The following is a 16348-nucleotide window of genomic DNA, read 5'->3' as shown; positions in this document are numbered from 1 at the left end:
CTTTCCCACAGGTGTAAATGTGAAAACATGAGTAATCAGGGAAAGTGGCGGGGTGGTTACGTAATTATCAGTGTGAAGATAATCATACACACTACGTAAAACGCATGTACCTCATGTCATTATTCCTTGATAATCATAAGTGAATTGTTCAGTAGTTTTCTATTTGTATGAAGACGTGTAATAAGTGTAAGTATCAGTATTCAATGTTATATTAAGCACCAAAGCCGATGCTCACTTGTTAGTAGAGTGTGGTTAACCCACTGGTCGCCTGCGGGAGTCACTCACAGCCAAGTCGCGCTCAGACAAAGAAGGCAGGAAGGTGACCGAGGCAAATACTTTGATTTTGTAGTAAAAACTGATCGTCATAGTGCCAAGTTGATTACATGTATTGTTAATGAATGCTGTAATATGTTGAAAGTGTTTAATATCAGTGTATAATGTTATTTTATAAGAAATTGAGACCGAGAACTTGTTCGCAGTTGTTACGGTCATGTCTACCTCATCAATAAATGTCAGAGAGAAAGAACTGCCTTTCCTACGATGATGGGTGTGATAAGTAAAACAGATCACCTGAGAGCTAATGAAGACCTGCCGGTGCGGCTACTCTCTCTCTCTCTCTCTCTCTCTCTCTCTCTCTCTCTCTCTCTCTCTCTCTCTCTCTCTCTCTCTCTCTCTCTCTCTACTCAGTGAGCTCTCATGAAGACCATTTTCAAGGCCCACAAAATTAATAGGGTCTCACAGGTGTTTTACAACTGAATCCTTGTTAAAAAATTACTGTAATCATGGGAACATCCTTGAAAAACCTGGTGATTTTCTCCAGAGCCTGTTCAGTCTAAATAAGACATTGAAATCTTTGGGAATACATTCGCTTCATTAGTTTTTTAATATAACACCATCTTGTAACATTTGTATGTACATAGTTTGCACTTGTATATGTATGCCATGTGTGTCAGCAGAGTTTCTTTATAAAGTTATGGTGTCCTTTAGTTTCTTAGTAGCCATTACAGTAACCTACTCTAGGCATCCCTCACTGCATGGCCGCCTGTATAACCTTGCCTGTTTGTTTTCCACCCTGACCTGCCCATCTGCCCACCTGCCCACCCACTGCCTCACTTACCCGGTGGACCACAGGAAAATGATGGAACGTAGTGTGTTATCCGGATCAGATGACTTTTCTAGGTAACTGAGAGAGAGAGAGAGAGAGAGAGAGAGAGAGAGAGAGAGAGAGAGAGAGAGAGAATATTTTGTTGGTTTTGATCGAGATAATTAGATTTGCTTGTGTTTGCAGTAGGGATAAGCAGTGATTATATTATATATTTATATTTTTATGTTTTTCAAGTGCCATGTGTTTTAGTGCACTTCAGTCGATCAGTTCCCCTTGTATCCTTTCCTCTCTGTTCTCTCCTACCCTTCTTTCCTGATATTTTGATGTTTGGCACCATTAGATCAGTTAATTTATCCTATTTCCATTCACAGTCCAACACACCTCGCCTGTCAGCACCCAAACTTGGAGGTGGAAAACCCGGAGATCTACAAATTCTTCCATCACGTGGACCCCATAATGTGCAGACAGGAGGCGGAGTGGGTGGTGGTGCGGGGGTCGGTGGCCACCATCACCCAGAAGGCCAAGGAAAAGCATGGTGATATTGAATGTGCCTTCTCTGGTAAGTTCAGGCCTCTATTCGCTGTATCTCTTACTTTACCTTTGTGTATTTCTCGTAACTCTTCTTAAAACATGATTATCTCTTGTTTTTTTTTCCACATGCACCGGATTTGCAGGCGCATTAGACGCCTTTTTTATTTCTTGAAAAAAAAATAAATAAATAAATAGATAAATAAATATATGGTGAAATATTACAGAAATATCTAAATAAGATATATAAATGGAGTAAGAAATGGGAAATGGAATTCAATGCAAAGAAATGCAAGGTGATGGAATTATGAAAAAGCAAAAGAAGATTGACAAGTTCCTACACCATGGGAGAAATGGAAATTAAGAAAACCAAAGAAGAAAAATTTAGACTTGGGAATTACAATAAGTGATAATTTATCACCAGAAAAACATGTAAAAAAAATAGTTTGGGAAACCTATGAGTTACTAAGAAAGATGAAAGGGGCATTTGCTTACATGTATGAAGGGATGATGAAAAAGTTGATGGAATATGTGATTTGACCAAAACTGGATTGTTTGGTCACCCCATGATAAAAAGGAAATAAGGAAAATAGAAAGGATCCAAAGAGCTGCAACCAAATTGGTACCAAGTTTGAGAGATTTAACCTATGAAGAAAGATTAAGGAGATTGAAGCTTCCATCATTACAAGAGAGAAGAGAAAGAGGGGACATGATTGCTATATACAGAGCTTTAAAGGGTAAGGATCAAGTTGACAAAGAAGACTTATTTGTGAGGAACTCAAGAGATACAAGAGGACATGGAGTGAAATTGAGGAAAACAGCAAGTAGAAGAGATATCAAGAAATATGGTTTCCCAAATAGAAGCATAGAAATATGGAACAACTTAGATGAAACAGTGGTACAAGCAACAAATATTCATTAATTTAAAGTTAAGTTGGATGCTTATAGATATGGAGACAGGACAGCACGAGCATAGCTCTTTTCCTGTAAAACACAACTAGGTAAATACAGCTAGGTAAATACACACACACACTCTCTCTCTCTCTCTCTCTCTCTCTCTCTCTCTCTCTCTCTCTCTCTCTCTCTCTCTCTCTCTCTCTCTCTCTCTCTCTCTCTCTCTCTCTCTCTCTCTCTCTCTCTCTCTCTCTCTCTCTCTCTTTTGCACCACACACACACACACACACACACACACACACACACACACAGAGAGAGAGAGAGAGAGAGAGAGAGAGAGAGAGAGAGAGAGAGAGAGAGAGAACACACACACACACACACACACACACACACACACACACACACACACACACACACACACACACACACACACACACACACACACACACAATTTTAGATGTGATGGTAGTACTGCACAATCACAGGACTGCATTGCACCAGATGTGAGGAAAAAACACTCTTTTAGGGATTTTAGAACATAAGAACATAAGAAATAAGGGAAGCTGCAAGAAGCGACCAGGCTTACATGTGGCAGTCCCTGTATGAAATATACCTACCCATTTCCACCTATCATCCCTATCCATAAACCTGTCTAATCTTCTCTTAAAGCTCCCTAATGCCCTAGCACTAACAACATGATTACTGAATCCTTTCCACTCATCTACCATTCTATTTGAAAACCAATTTCTTCCTATCCCTTTCCTAAACCTAAATTTTTTCAAGCTTGAACCCGTTATTTCTTGTTCTATCCTTGTTGCTGATCCTAAGAATTTTGCTTACATCTTCCTTGTTATACCCCTTATACCACTTAAAGACTTCTATCAGGGTGCCTCTTAACCTATGTCTCTCTAAAGAATGTAAATTTAACAGCTTCAATCTTACCTTGTAAGGAATACTCCCTGTATCCTTTTAGTCATTCTTCTCTGTACTGATTCTAATATACCTATATCTTTCCTGTAATGTGCGGACCAGAACTGCACAGCATAGTCTAAATGACCAGCGCCAAGTATAACTTTAATATTACTTCAGGCCTTCTATTTTTAATACTCCTAAAAATTAATCCTAGTACCCTATTTGCCCTGTTTCTCGCCTCTATGCATTGCTTTCCTAGATAAAGTGCAGAGCTAACTATAACTCCTAAATCTTTCTCGTACCCTGTACCTACTAGAGTTTTGTTATTTAATGTGTACTTACTGGGGAGAGTTCTCTCTACCTTAACTAAGTACTTTGCATGTGTTGATATTAAACTGCATTTGCCATCTGTACGTCCATTCGTTTATCTTATCTAAATCTGCCTGCAAGGCAATGGCATCTGATTCTGACCTAATTATTCTACCTATCTTTGTGTTATCCGCAAATTTGCTAACATCGCTACTAATTCCACTATCCAAATCATTGATATATATTAGAAACAACAATAGCCCTAATACTGATCCCTATGGCACCCCACTAATTACATGACCCCACTCAGATTTAGAGCCATTTATTACAACTCTGTTGCCTGTCACTTAGTCATGACCTTATTCAGCCTAACATCCTTCCATTTATCCCGTGTGCATCTTGTTGAATGCTTTACTAAAGTCCAGATATAAGATGTCATAACTATGACCATTATCTACTGCCTCGTACACTTTACTGTGAAAACTTAACAAGTTTGTCAGGCAAGACTTCCCCTTTGTGAAGCCAAGCTGTGACTGATTTATCAAGTTATGTTTGTCTAAATGTTCCCTAATGTTCCTCCAATATTTTACCCACAACTGAAGTTAAGCTGACAGGTGTATAATTAGACGCTAAAGTTTTATCTCCTTTCTTAAAGATGGGTACTACGTTAGCCTGCCTCCACATTACTGGCACCTCACCTGACTCAAGTGATTTCCTAAAGACAGAAACTAATGTCTCACTAATAACCTCTTTGCATTCCTTAAGTACTCTGGGATATATTTCATCTGGTCCTGGTGTCTTGAACTTTTTTAGCCTATCTATCTCCTGTTTCACTATCTCCTTACTTATGGAAATATCTGTCAGCTTCTCATTCTCATCTGCTCTAAACATCTGTTCACTGTTTGGCATATCCTGCATGTTTTCCTGGGTGAAGACAGTTAAAAAATACTAATTCAGAATTTTACTAATCTCCTTCCCAGAACTAACCAGCTCCCCATCTGCTGCCTTTAATTGACCTGTAGTATCCTTATTCTTTGTTCTGTATACCTGATAAAATCCCTTGGGGTCCAGCTTCACCTGGTTGGCTGCCTTTAATTCATAATTGCCCTTAACTTTCCTCATTAACCTCCTGACTGTTCTAACTAATTCATTATACTGTGGCCTTAAAACTTCTTCACCTGCCCTTAATCTCTTATATATACTTCTCTTCTGGCCTATATAATGTTTGAACCTAGCAGTCATCCATCTAGGGTAATTTTTCTGTGATCTTATTGCTCTATACGGGATATCTGCTAGCTGACCTGTATGCAATTTATCTACGAAATATTTATACAACTCATCTACATTTACTTCACCTAATTCCCTCATCTCAGCTCCTTCCATCCTCTCCACTCCCTCATCTACTCACCTCAACCTCACCTCTCCCATCTCAGCATGACCTGACTCTCCAACATACTCACACCTATCTTACCCTCTCTCTCTCCTCCACCTCTTCTGGACATGTCTTCCCTCCTCTTGCCCAACATCCTCACGCCTCACCTCACCTCTCTCATCCTGCCTTATCTCTCTCAACTCCATCCTGGACCTGACGTCACTCTGCATCCATTGCCAGTCAACTCCTTGGAGGTACCTTTTTAATTCCTCAAAATCTGCTCTCCTAAAGTCAGGTATTTTACTTGTATTTTTGCTTCTAAATGTTTCTTCCCATTTTAAATTGTACCTAATTTCCCAATGGTCACTGTTACCAAGCTGTTCTCCAATCTCTACCTGTGTGACTGCTTCCTTCCTGTTAGTAAGAATAAAATCTAGAATACTGTTCCCCCTTGTGGATTCTACGACCACCTGTTTTAAAAAAATTATCCTGAATTACCTTGAGAAATTCCTCTGCTTCCTTGTTACCCACCATCAGGCTCCAGTCGATATTCCTAAAATTAAAATCTCCTACCACGCATACCTAACTCTACCTGCCTGCTCTATTTATTTCCTGCCACAGTGAGGTGTTAATTTCCTTTCTACTGTTCGGTGGCCAGTACACTACTCCCAGTACTACTGACTGTGGTCCTTCCTTAATATCTACCCATATTGACTCTGTTTTGCTATCTGTTTTTATTCTACTGTTAATACAACACTGTAATGTGTCCCTAATGTATAATGCGATGCCTCCTCCTCTCCTGTTTTCCCTATCTTTATAGAACAGTGTATAACCATCTATCTTAATCTCTGGATTAAATACTTTTCTTGACATATCTAACCAAGTTTCTGTTGAAGCAATGATATCAAAGTTCTCTACACACGCTATTCTTCTAAGTAAGTCTATTTCATTCAAAATACTTCTACAATTTGTGTAGCAAATACTTAAGCTATTTCTCACCTTCCCTGAGCTAGTTACCTTTCTAGATTTAACTAATTTGTCCTTCGTTTTGACCTCACAACCCCTGACTAATGAAAAAAGCGCTGGAGTGCAGTTACCTCCCACTTGAGTGTTCCGGCCAAAAACCCGAACACCCTGGCATGATAAATGCACTCCATCCCGAGTGTACAAGGTGTCCCCACCATAGAAGAGGTCCCAGTTGTCAATGAACGTCCATCCATTACTCTTACAATGATTCGCAAGCCTACAATTCACTGTAATATCCCTGGACAGCCACTCAGCACCAACTCCCCTCCTTGGCAAGAATTTTTTTCAAGTAGATTTATGATGAAACATGATAATTTTTTTTTACACAAGACATTGTTGTAAAATATGGGTGTGTCACATGCAGAGGTGTGTCACATGCAGAGGTGTGTAAGTGACTTCACTATTACCATTAATCCTCAATTTACTGCCTGTGTGACTAGCATAGTGATGGTCAAGGCTGACCAAAAATCCTGTTGGTTCTTGGTGACCACCTTGTTCTTTGTCAGACTCATCTTAAGTAGAGTGTCCTGCCTGAGTTTTGACCCCCAGCCATTCCCTTTCATGGCTACTCTTTGGATAAATTTCTCATTGTTTCAACAATGTTTCTAAAGACCTTTTCACAGAATCAGTGAGAAAGTATGGTGGCCAAGCACACTCCACACCAATTTTCTTGACAAGTGTGGTTGAGTGGGAATTTTGTATCATTAATGAACCCACTACTCAAGCAAGGATGGTGCTTCAGTTCCACACATCTACATGATCATTTTCCACGCTTATACTTACTCACTACACTTGTCCACTGACCGTTTGACAAGGCCTTAAGGAATTACCTTGGTGGTTCCAGAGGTGCTGCGCAATGGGGACAACAAGGTGAAGCGCGGTGCCACAACCACCACGCATGACACCTTCACCTTCACCACCACTGACTTCTACACTGTCTCCTGCACTGCCCAGGATGGCAATACGTGAGTGTCTGCTGCCTCAATGAGTGCATAGGAGCTGCACTGTTACCACCTAAATGTTTTTTTGCTTTAGTGTGGATAGTGTTGTTCAATGCAAGCAGACTTACAAGGGCCAACAGATATGCTTCTGTTTGTTATTCCTTTGTGTTGTATTGTGTATTTGTTGTACTTCCCTGTTGTCTCTTTTCACCTATTGTCCTCTTACATTCTCCTTCCCACCATTTTTTCCTTTCTATCTTTCTTCTCTCTTTACATCTTCCTTCTTTCCTTCTTTTTCTCATTTCACATCTTCCTCTTTTCCATCTTTTTGTCTTTTGTATTGTTTTTTCCTCCATATCTCTTAATCTCTTTTCTCCTGTCACTCTCTTCCTTTTTCCATTTCTTTCTCCATCCAATTATCATAGCCTTCATTTCCCTGTAGGTGGAGCAACACAGTGGCTGGCATCAGACAGGATGAGGAGATCAAGGCCAACACAGGATGGGACAAGGTGCCACAAGACTCGGTTCACCTTAACTTTCTCATGATCGGATTTGATTCCCTGTCACGCAACACCTTCATCAGGACGCTGCCCAAGACCTATGCCTTCTTGACCAAGGATCTCGGCGGCCATGTGATGCAAGGGTACAACATTGTGGGGGATGGGACGCCACAGCAACTCCTTCCCATTCTTACAGGTGAGTCTTACTGGTGAATGAGGAAACAGCTGGTGGATAAGAATGGTGAGGTGTTGCCTGTTCCTCATCCTCTTTGAATTGTGGACTGTAATTGCATAAGGGGAGTTAGTAATGGTAGAAAAATGTTTGTTTTGTGGGGGATGAGACACCACAGCAGCTCCTTTCTTTTCTTATGGGTGAGTGTTATGGGTGAGTAAAGAGACAGCAGGAGTAGGGAAAGTGAGAATGATGAGGTATTGCCTGTTCCTTATCCTCCTTGAATCATGGATTCAAGGGGTTACTAATGCCACGAAAAGTGATGTTTGTTTTGTATTTTTTCAGTCTTATACTGCTTGATGTGCTGACTGTCTCCTTTACAAATCATCATGAGTGAAGTTGCTCTGAATGGTGAAGTGTCAAGCTCATCTCAGCATGAGTGTCCTGCCAGGGCTTTCATCCCCAGCCATTCCCTTTCAACTTCCTTCTCCACTATATTCTTGTGTGTGAATGTACTTAATTACAATACAGTCCTGTCCCTGTATCAACAATTATCCAGTCTTTTCTTTGATTGGTGCACACTTTTGGCTAATATCATGTCATTTCTCAATCTACACATCCAAAATTAAAGGGGAAAGGGGAAAACAAGAAGGTGCAGGGAAAAGAGGTAGGAGATATGCATTCCAGATATCTATGTGTACTTCTTGGGGGAAATCCATACATGATGTATGAAGGCTTGTGTTAGATGACCCATATTTGTTAGTGTGAAGTGAATTAACTACAAGACATTTATTTATTTATTTATTTTTTTTTTTTTGTAAAGTTTGGACAAGAGCTACCAGTAATATTTTTCATTTTTTAGATGCAACATGTATAGTATGTCTTTATCTGTAATTATGGTGTAGTCAGTAAAACAGTCAGACTAATTATCTTACCTTCATCTCTGTCTCTTTCTCTCTGCAGGCAAGACAGAGCTGGAGCTGCCTGAGACCCGCAAGAGGATGGGCAACAAGGCGCAGTTCGTCAATGTCTATCCCTTTGTGTGGAATGACTTCAGCAAGAATGGATACGTAACCAGTGAGTGAGAGAGAGAGAGAGAGAGAGAAAGAGAGGAAGAGGGAGAGACAGAGAGAGGACAACTGGCAGATTTATGGAGGAAGTTTGGTGGGAGGATAATGAAGGCACAGTAAAGGCTCACCAAAAATTAACTCAGGCCTAAGGCATCATGCTGGACTTACACTTGCAGGGACATACCTTGAGTCTCCTGCCAGGGTTCAATTTCTGACACCAAGTTCAATTTCCCAGTGTTCTGTGAGGCTTTAGGTGCTGCTGCTGATGATGGTAATGTGTTTCAGTGTACTGCGAGGATGCCCCACACATTGGCACCTTCCAGTACCGCCTGCAAGGGTTTGATGCCGTGCCCACACACCATTACATGAGGCCCTTCTACCTGGTGACCTACCCACAGCACAAGGAACACCCACGTCTCTGTCTGAGGAACACTCCACGCCATAAGGTGGTTGCTCTCTCTCTCTCTCTCTCTCTCTCTCTCTCTCTCTCTCTCTCTCTCTCTCTCTCTCTCTCTCTCTCTCTCTCTCTCTCTCTCTCTCTCTCTCTCTCTCCCTCCCTCCCTTCTTCCTATCTTTTCCTTTTTTGTTTCGTGTCTTTTTTTCCTCATCTCTCTCTCTCTCTCTCTCTCTCTCTCTCTCTCTCTCTCTCTCGTCTTCCTATCTTTTCCTTTTTTGTTTCCTGTCTTTTTTTCCTCATATCTCTCTCTCTTTCTCTCTCTCTCTCTCTCTCTCTCTCTTTCTCTCTCAGCTTTATCATCACCTGTCTGGACTTTGTAAGTGGTTACAATGAAAGCTCAAGGCATTTAGGAACACAAGCACGTCAGGTAAAAATATGTAAACATGAAGACAGAGCAACACAAACTTGACTCAAATCCTGTACTATACTTAAACTCTTTGACTGCCAGTTGGTACACCTTTCCACAATTACCAATCACTCTGAGACATCTTGACTTGTTCTACACCCACCTCCAATCTTTGAGCTGGGAAGAAGTTGCAAAATGTATTCTTTTTTATCACTAACTTTTTTGTAGATGCTTATGAAAACTTCATTCATTGTTTCTGGTGCTGCTAATAGTTTTGTGTCACAGTGAAAGGGTTAACTAGCACAAACACACCAATTTGAATCCAGACCACACTCTGTCTCTTTCAGGTCCTCTCTGGTACAAACACACCCAGTTAACTCCACACTCTCTCTCTCCTTCAGGCCTTCTTTGACACAAACACACCCAGTTAATTCCACACTCTCTTTCTCCTTCAGGCCCTCTTTGACACAAACACACCCAGTTAACTCCACACTTTTTCTCCTTTAGGTTCTCTTTGACTACATCCACAACTACATGACAGTGCATAAGGATCGACCCAAGTTTGCCTTCACCTTCCACTCTGAGCTGAGCCATGACGACTTCAACCTCATCTCTGTGGCTGACAACGACCTGCTGGCGTTGCTCACCTCACTGAGGGATGAGGGGCACCTCAACAACACAGTGCTGGTGTTGATGAGCGACCATGGCCACAGGTGAGGAGGGAAGGGAATGTGATGCCTATCACCTCTCCCAGTATCACCATAATATTTTCTTGTTCCTCATCTGCCCAAATAGATGTGTGTGTGCGACCATTTTTATTTCTTAGTTTTCTTTTCATTCATCTAGCTTCTTTTCCTGATTTTTTTTTTTTTAGTTTTTGTTTGCTTGTTATTGTTATTATTCCATGTGTTTGTGTGTATGTGTTTGGGCTCTTTTCATTACTTTTATTCCATATATATCTGTATTTGACTACTTTTCCTTATTTTTTTTTGTTATTTAGTCACTTCCTGAATTTTATCTTTTTTGTCCACTTGTTATTGTTATTATTCCATATATGTGTGTTTTTTACTCTTTTTCATTACTATTATTCCATATATTATTCCATATAGTGTTTGATCACATTTCCTTATTTTTTAATTTTTATTCATCTAGCCACTTTTCCTGACTGCTTTTCTGTTTTGTTCCCTTGTTATTGTTGTTATTCCATTTATATGTGTGTTTGATCACTTTTCCTTCTTTTTGCTTTTCTGTTTTGTTCCCTTGTTATTGTTGTTATTCCATTTATATGTGTTTGATCACTTTTCCTTCTTTTCTTCCTTTTTTTTTTATTTTGTCACTTTTCTGTCTGTTTATTAATTTTTATTGTCATTATTCTCATCTCTTAATTGGGTTTGCAATCTCAGATCAATTTAGTATCTTCTGATGACTGTATTTAAAAGATTGTTGTGCAAGTTATGTGGGTTTTCAAGGGTGGTTTTATGATTCTAGTGGTTGGAATTTTTTTCATGTTCTATAGGCTACAGAAATTTCTGACAGCATGTAATATGTATCTACCAAACTATCTGTCTGTCTGTCTATCCTTTGTTATTCCTTTCTTGCAGTTTGTTTACTTGTTGCATTTTCTTTTTGCCTGCTATCATCTATTGTCCTTCTCTAACCTAATCTGACCTGACCCAACTTGACCTGACCTCTGTCTTGTCTCTCCATGCTTGTTCAGGTTCACCAGCATCCGAAGCACACTGCAAGGAAAGCAGGAGGAGCGTTTGCCCTTCCTGGCCCTAGTGCTGCCTCCCTCGTTCAAGGCTGCTCACCCCTCAGCTGCTGATAACGTCAGGTACTCTCTTCTCTCTCTCTCTCTCTCTCTCTCTCTCTCTCTCTCTCTCTCTCTCTGTTGCATAAGAAGTTACAAACAGGATTTAAAGGTAAAGTTCTGTGATGACTTGTTAGAGAAGAGGGCAAGAAATTGTGTTGTGTTTGTGTGTGTGTGTATGTGTCATTCTCATGAGGGAAGAGTGGGTAGTGAGTTCCTTTCCCTTGCTCTCCTTTGCCTGGCAGGATGAACATTCATCGTCTCACAACGCCATTTGACCTCCATCCGACCATGCAGGACTTGCTGCACTTCCCTGGAGCAAGACTGGGCCAAGTGGCGGACCGCGGCATCTCCCTCTTTAGTCAGGTGGGTGCCCATCTCACACACACACACACACACACACACACACACACACACACACACACACACACACACACACACACACACACACACTGCAGGAGAAGGCTTGTTGACATTAAAAATGCATCAGGAAAATTTCAGTGACAAGAAATGTAAAGTAAACTCCAGTAGTTTGCTAAACATGATACACAAACACACTGTACCCCACTTTGTGTTGGCTGATGTGTCCTGCACTATCCCTCATTGTGTCACAAAACGCTGGTAGGAGGAGGGTTGAGCAGGGACTCATGAGGTGTCTGGTGATGACATTCTCTTTGGGTTAAAGTGGTATCCTTCACTACAGATCCCTGCATCAAGGACGTGTACTGATGCCTTTGTGGAGCCTCACTGGTGTGCCTGCCTCAAGTGGGAACCCATCAATGTGGAGGAGGACATGGTGCAGCGGGCAGCTCAGGCACTGGTCCATTACATCAACACCTATACAGCTTCACATCGCTCTATCTGCCAACAGCTGACCCTCAGTCAGCTCCTGTGGGCTGGCAAGCTGCTCCCCACTAAAGGTTAGTGTTTCAGCCTGGCTGTGTGGTCTGCCTCACCTGTGTTCAGGGTCACAAGTTGTGTAACATAATGTTTAGTGCCCACAAAAAAAAAAAAAAAAAAAAAAAAAAAAAAAAAAAAAATATATATATATATATATATATATATATATATATATATATATATATATATATATATATATATATATATATATATATATATATATATATATATATATATATATATATATATATATATATATATATATATATATATATATATATATATATATATATATCACCTTTTAGTGCCCACGAGTGATGTTCCCTTGTGGCAGACGATAATCACAAATCCTATCACTGGATTAAAAGAAATACAAATATTGACACTTTTATAGATTTTTAATTGATAATGGAATAATCCGAATAATAATAAAAAAAAAAAAAAAGGAATCCAGAAATACAAAAGAATGGTAGCGTACTCTTCAGTTACATAAAACTGGGATGGAGATATCTTCGCGACTACTGAATTGCGGGGGAGACCAGAGAATAAATAAATAAATAAAAAAATATTCCTAAAAGGTATGTATAGACCTGAGGACAGTCTCACACGGTGATCTCGAACCAGGTGGTTGCACTAGTCACGTGGAGAGAACCAACAAAAGGAACGAAAAAAATGTGAATATCTATCCACTCAGAACAATAGTTTATCAACAGGAATATCTGAGGAGAATCCGAGAGAGACTGCTTTAGTAAAATCATTGTTAAACAAACACTTACTTAATATTACAGGAATGGAGGAGGAGATTATCAGACTGCATGCTCACCTGAGGAGAATCCGAGAGAGACTGGCTTTGCTTGTGAGGAAATAGGCGGGAAACTAAGGATAAAGGTTTCCAGTGGGGAAATTTATTAAGAGTTATAATTTTGTGTTAGTGGGGGGGCGACTAGGTTGTGAGTTCAGGGATGAAAAATATGAATAATTAAGTTACTGTTTACTTTATAGTTGTTACTTTAAGAAGTTTAATTCAATGGACTTTTGAAATCAATTGGGGAATTAGTCAAAGTCTGGTATCTCTTCCCGGCTTGCGTAGCAACAGGGGTAAAAGGACGGCGAAGCAAAGAAGACTTATCAGATTCGTCAACCTCATTGGTGCGGCGTAATTATCTGGGATTTGTTTGAGCTGGCTTAGACCTTACCATTATAGAATTAATTTTATCGTATTAAGGGCTCCCCATTCTCTGGAATTAGGTGAAAAATTCGCCTCTATAACCTGGCCAAGCAGGAGAAATTACGTTTATTCACGGGGTAAATTTATCATAGAAGTGGTCAACAGTGATGCTGAGAGGGGGAAAAAGTAAGGACAAAAGGAAACTGAGGAGAGGAGGGGAAGGGGGGGGGTTAGTCACATGATACTGAGACTGTCTGGTCATCCCCGCACATTACATGGGCCTTAGCCTAAAAAAAAAAAAAAAAAAAAAAAAAAAAAAAAAAAAAAAAAAATAGAAATATACATAATTAATTTCCAGCACTACACGAGCCTTTCATCCGTTCTAGAATTTTTCACCTCTCTCTTTTCTCCTTACCAAAATAAAAATAACACCTTCACATCCGAGTAATTAGAACCTCCCCTCACCACCACACAACCAAGCCAGGCTGACGAACTGCACGTGATCTCTGTCGGGAAATAACTCTGACATTCCCTCCCATACAATGGCTTGTGGGCCATATCACCACAATGTCCCTTGGAGACATAACTCGGCTCTTTCTCTCATCTCAAGGAAGAAAAAAAATTCCACCCCAACCAGCCTCTTGACCTCCTGTGGTGTGAGGACTTAACCTTAAGTCACTCTGTCACTCTCTGAAACGAGATTCGGCCACCCCAGTACTCGGTTCCTTCCACTCGAACAGTCATTTACTCATCCACACATTCACTCACACCACGAGATACTACAGATGATTACGCAAAGCGCTCGCCACGTCCTGAAGTAAACCACCACAGTATGGCCCGAACGGGTTGTCGAGTGCAGTAGTAGTCTGCGAATTAAAGTGGTTCCTTATTCCTTCTCAAATTCTTACATCACCTCTCACATAGTACCCATACCCGTCATACCTCGATTCATTACAACCAGTCCAGCCAGACCATGCAAAAGTAAGGGGGGGGACTCTATTTACCCCAAGCACTCTGCTCTTTTCTATACCGTTCTTCCAGCGACATTAACATTCCTCAATATAGCGTCTGGGACGGTTACGCACTCTAGGCGGTAACACTTCAGTTTCTATATCAGGTTGGAACACTGTGTCTTGAGCCACAACTACGTACTCTTCCTCACTGTGAAACTGTTTGATCTTTTCTGCCGCTCTTTGCATCATCTTTCCCGAGAAAGGGTCTTTCACCACATAACCACCGCCTCCTCTTAAAACTTCCACCACCTTATATGGGCCGTCCCAACGAACACACAGTTTCTTACACACTCCTGACTCTGTAGTTTCTCGCTTCATCCACACCAACGCCCCAATGTCTACCTTCTGCTCCTTGCGTTTCCTGTTGGCCGCATTACGGTATTTCCGAGTCATTTTCTCGTCTGTTTCCCGGATCAGCCGGCGGACCACATCCACGTCTTGCTCGTCACCATCAACTGCGGGTAGCCTGGCACCCACCACTCGGGGCGCATGCCGGGAGAAAAACGCGAAGAAAGGTTGTTGGGCGATACTGGTATGGACGGCGGCATTCATAGTGGCCTGACACACAGGGAGTAGGCGAGGCCACCGTAGCGGGTAACCTCGGCACATGGAAGCCAAGATGGATTTGAGCGTGCGATGGAGTCGTTCGGTGATGGCGTTCCCTTGCGGGTGGTAGGGAGTGGTGTAACAGAGGGTGATGAGGTGTTGCTGGCAGAATTGTTGGAAGATCTGGGAGGTGAACTCGCCCCCGTTGTCCAGGACGATGGAGTGAGGAGTCCCGAAGTCGGTAATGTACTGCTGCAGCGCCTCTACAATTCCCTCTGATAGTTTGTTTTTGAGTGGATATAACTTCACAAATCGGCTAAAGTGATCTACGATAGTCAACACATATCGGTAGCCACCACTGCCTGCAATCATATCCGTCAGGTCTATACCTATCCTATCTAAGGGCTTCTCTACTGAAGGTAATTCCTGATAAGGCTGCTGTAACCCTGGAGAGGTTTTAAATCTTTGACAGGTAAGGCAATTCTTTACGTACTGGGTTACGTCAAACTTGAGATTACACCAGTAAAACAATTCTTCGGCCTTTTTAATTGTCTTTTTCTAACCCAGGTGGCCAGAAAGCTCATGTGCATGTTCTAAAGCTTTAGGAATCAGAACCTGAAGAACTACCAATGAATAATGAATGCTGCCATCAATGTTTTCCTTAGCGTAGTACAGCAACTCATCAATTATGGTGAACTGGTGCAATATACTCTTATGATACTTTTTGGTAGGTATAGACCCTCCTTCCAGATACTCTATCATGTCTCTCCACTTAATTTCTTCCCTTTGTTGAATCTTGATTTGTTCTAAAGTCAGGCCTAAATAGTTTGGAGTAGGACATCGCTGAATGATCCTCACTGGGCGAGAGAGCTGATCGGCCACGTAGTTATACTTTCCCTTCACATATTGGATGTTGTATTGGTATTCTCTCATCTCTAGTATCCAGCGGTTCATCCTGGCAGATTTGGTCTTTCTCTTAAATATACTAGTAAGGGGCTGATGATCTGTGAATATAGTGAAGCTAGTTCCCCACAAATAATGATGGAAGTGTCTACAAGAGAGAAGTACTGCCAAGGCTTCTTTATCTGTGCCTGAGTACCTATTCTCAGTGGAGTTTAATTTTTTTGAAAAATAGCCCAAAGGTCTGACGGACCCATCCTCCTGAGTTTGACTTAAGACGCCTCCTACGTGGGTATTACTGGCATCAGTTGTTAAAATGAACGGCTGGTTACTTTGCGCTCTCGCTAGTATAGGGGCCTGGGCAAGAGATCTTTTTAAG

The 16348-nt window shown here is 41.1% G+C and overlaps 1 protein-coding gene across 2 annotated transcripts in view; it reads left to right on the top strand.

Moving 5' to 3' along the window:
* Positions 1 to 16348, top strand: part of LOC135110236 (uncharacterized) — a 49208-nt gene that overhangs the window by 23904 nt on the left and 8956 nt on the right. The window contains exons 2-11 of one of the 2 annotated variants that reach the window (XM_064022349.1): positions 1132 to 1179; positions 1477 to 1664; positions 6991 to 7111; positions 7530 to 7783; positions 8723 to 8836; positions 9115 to 9275; positions 10140 to 10345; positions 11350 to 11466; positions 11688 to 11808; positions 12146 to 12362. In XM_064022349.1, the coding sequence (XP_063878419.1) occupies positions 1132 to 1179; positions 1477 to 1664; positions 6991 to 7111; positions 7530 to 7783; positions 8723 to 8836; positions 9115 to 9275; positions 10140 to 10345; positions 11350 to 11466; positions 11688 to 11808; positions 12146 to 12362 (1547 nt within the window). The remainder of the gene's footprint in view (positions 1 to 1131; positions 1180 to 1476; positions 1665 to 6990; positions 7112 to 7529; positions 7784 to 8722; positions 8837 to 9114; positions 9276 to 10139; positions 10346 to 11349; positions 11467 to 11687; positions 11809 to 12145; positions 12363 to 16348) is intronic. The other variant, XM_064022350.1, reaches the window with a different exon arrangement.

The sequence above is a fragment of the Scylla paramamosain genome, chromosome 20 (assembly GCF_035594125.1).
Source record: "Scylla paramamosain isolate STU-SP2022 chromosome 20, ASM3559412v1, whole genome shotgun sequence".
NCBI classification, from domain to species: domain Eukaryota; kingdom Metazoa; phylum Arthropoda; class Malacostraca; order Decapoda; family Portunidae; genus Scylla; species Scylla paramamosain.
This window is presented reverse-complemented; position numbering and strand designations above follow the sequence as displayed.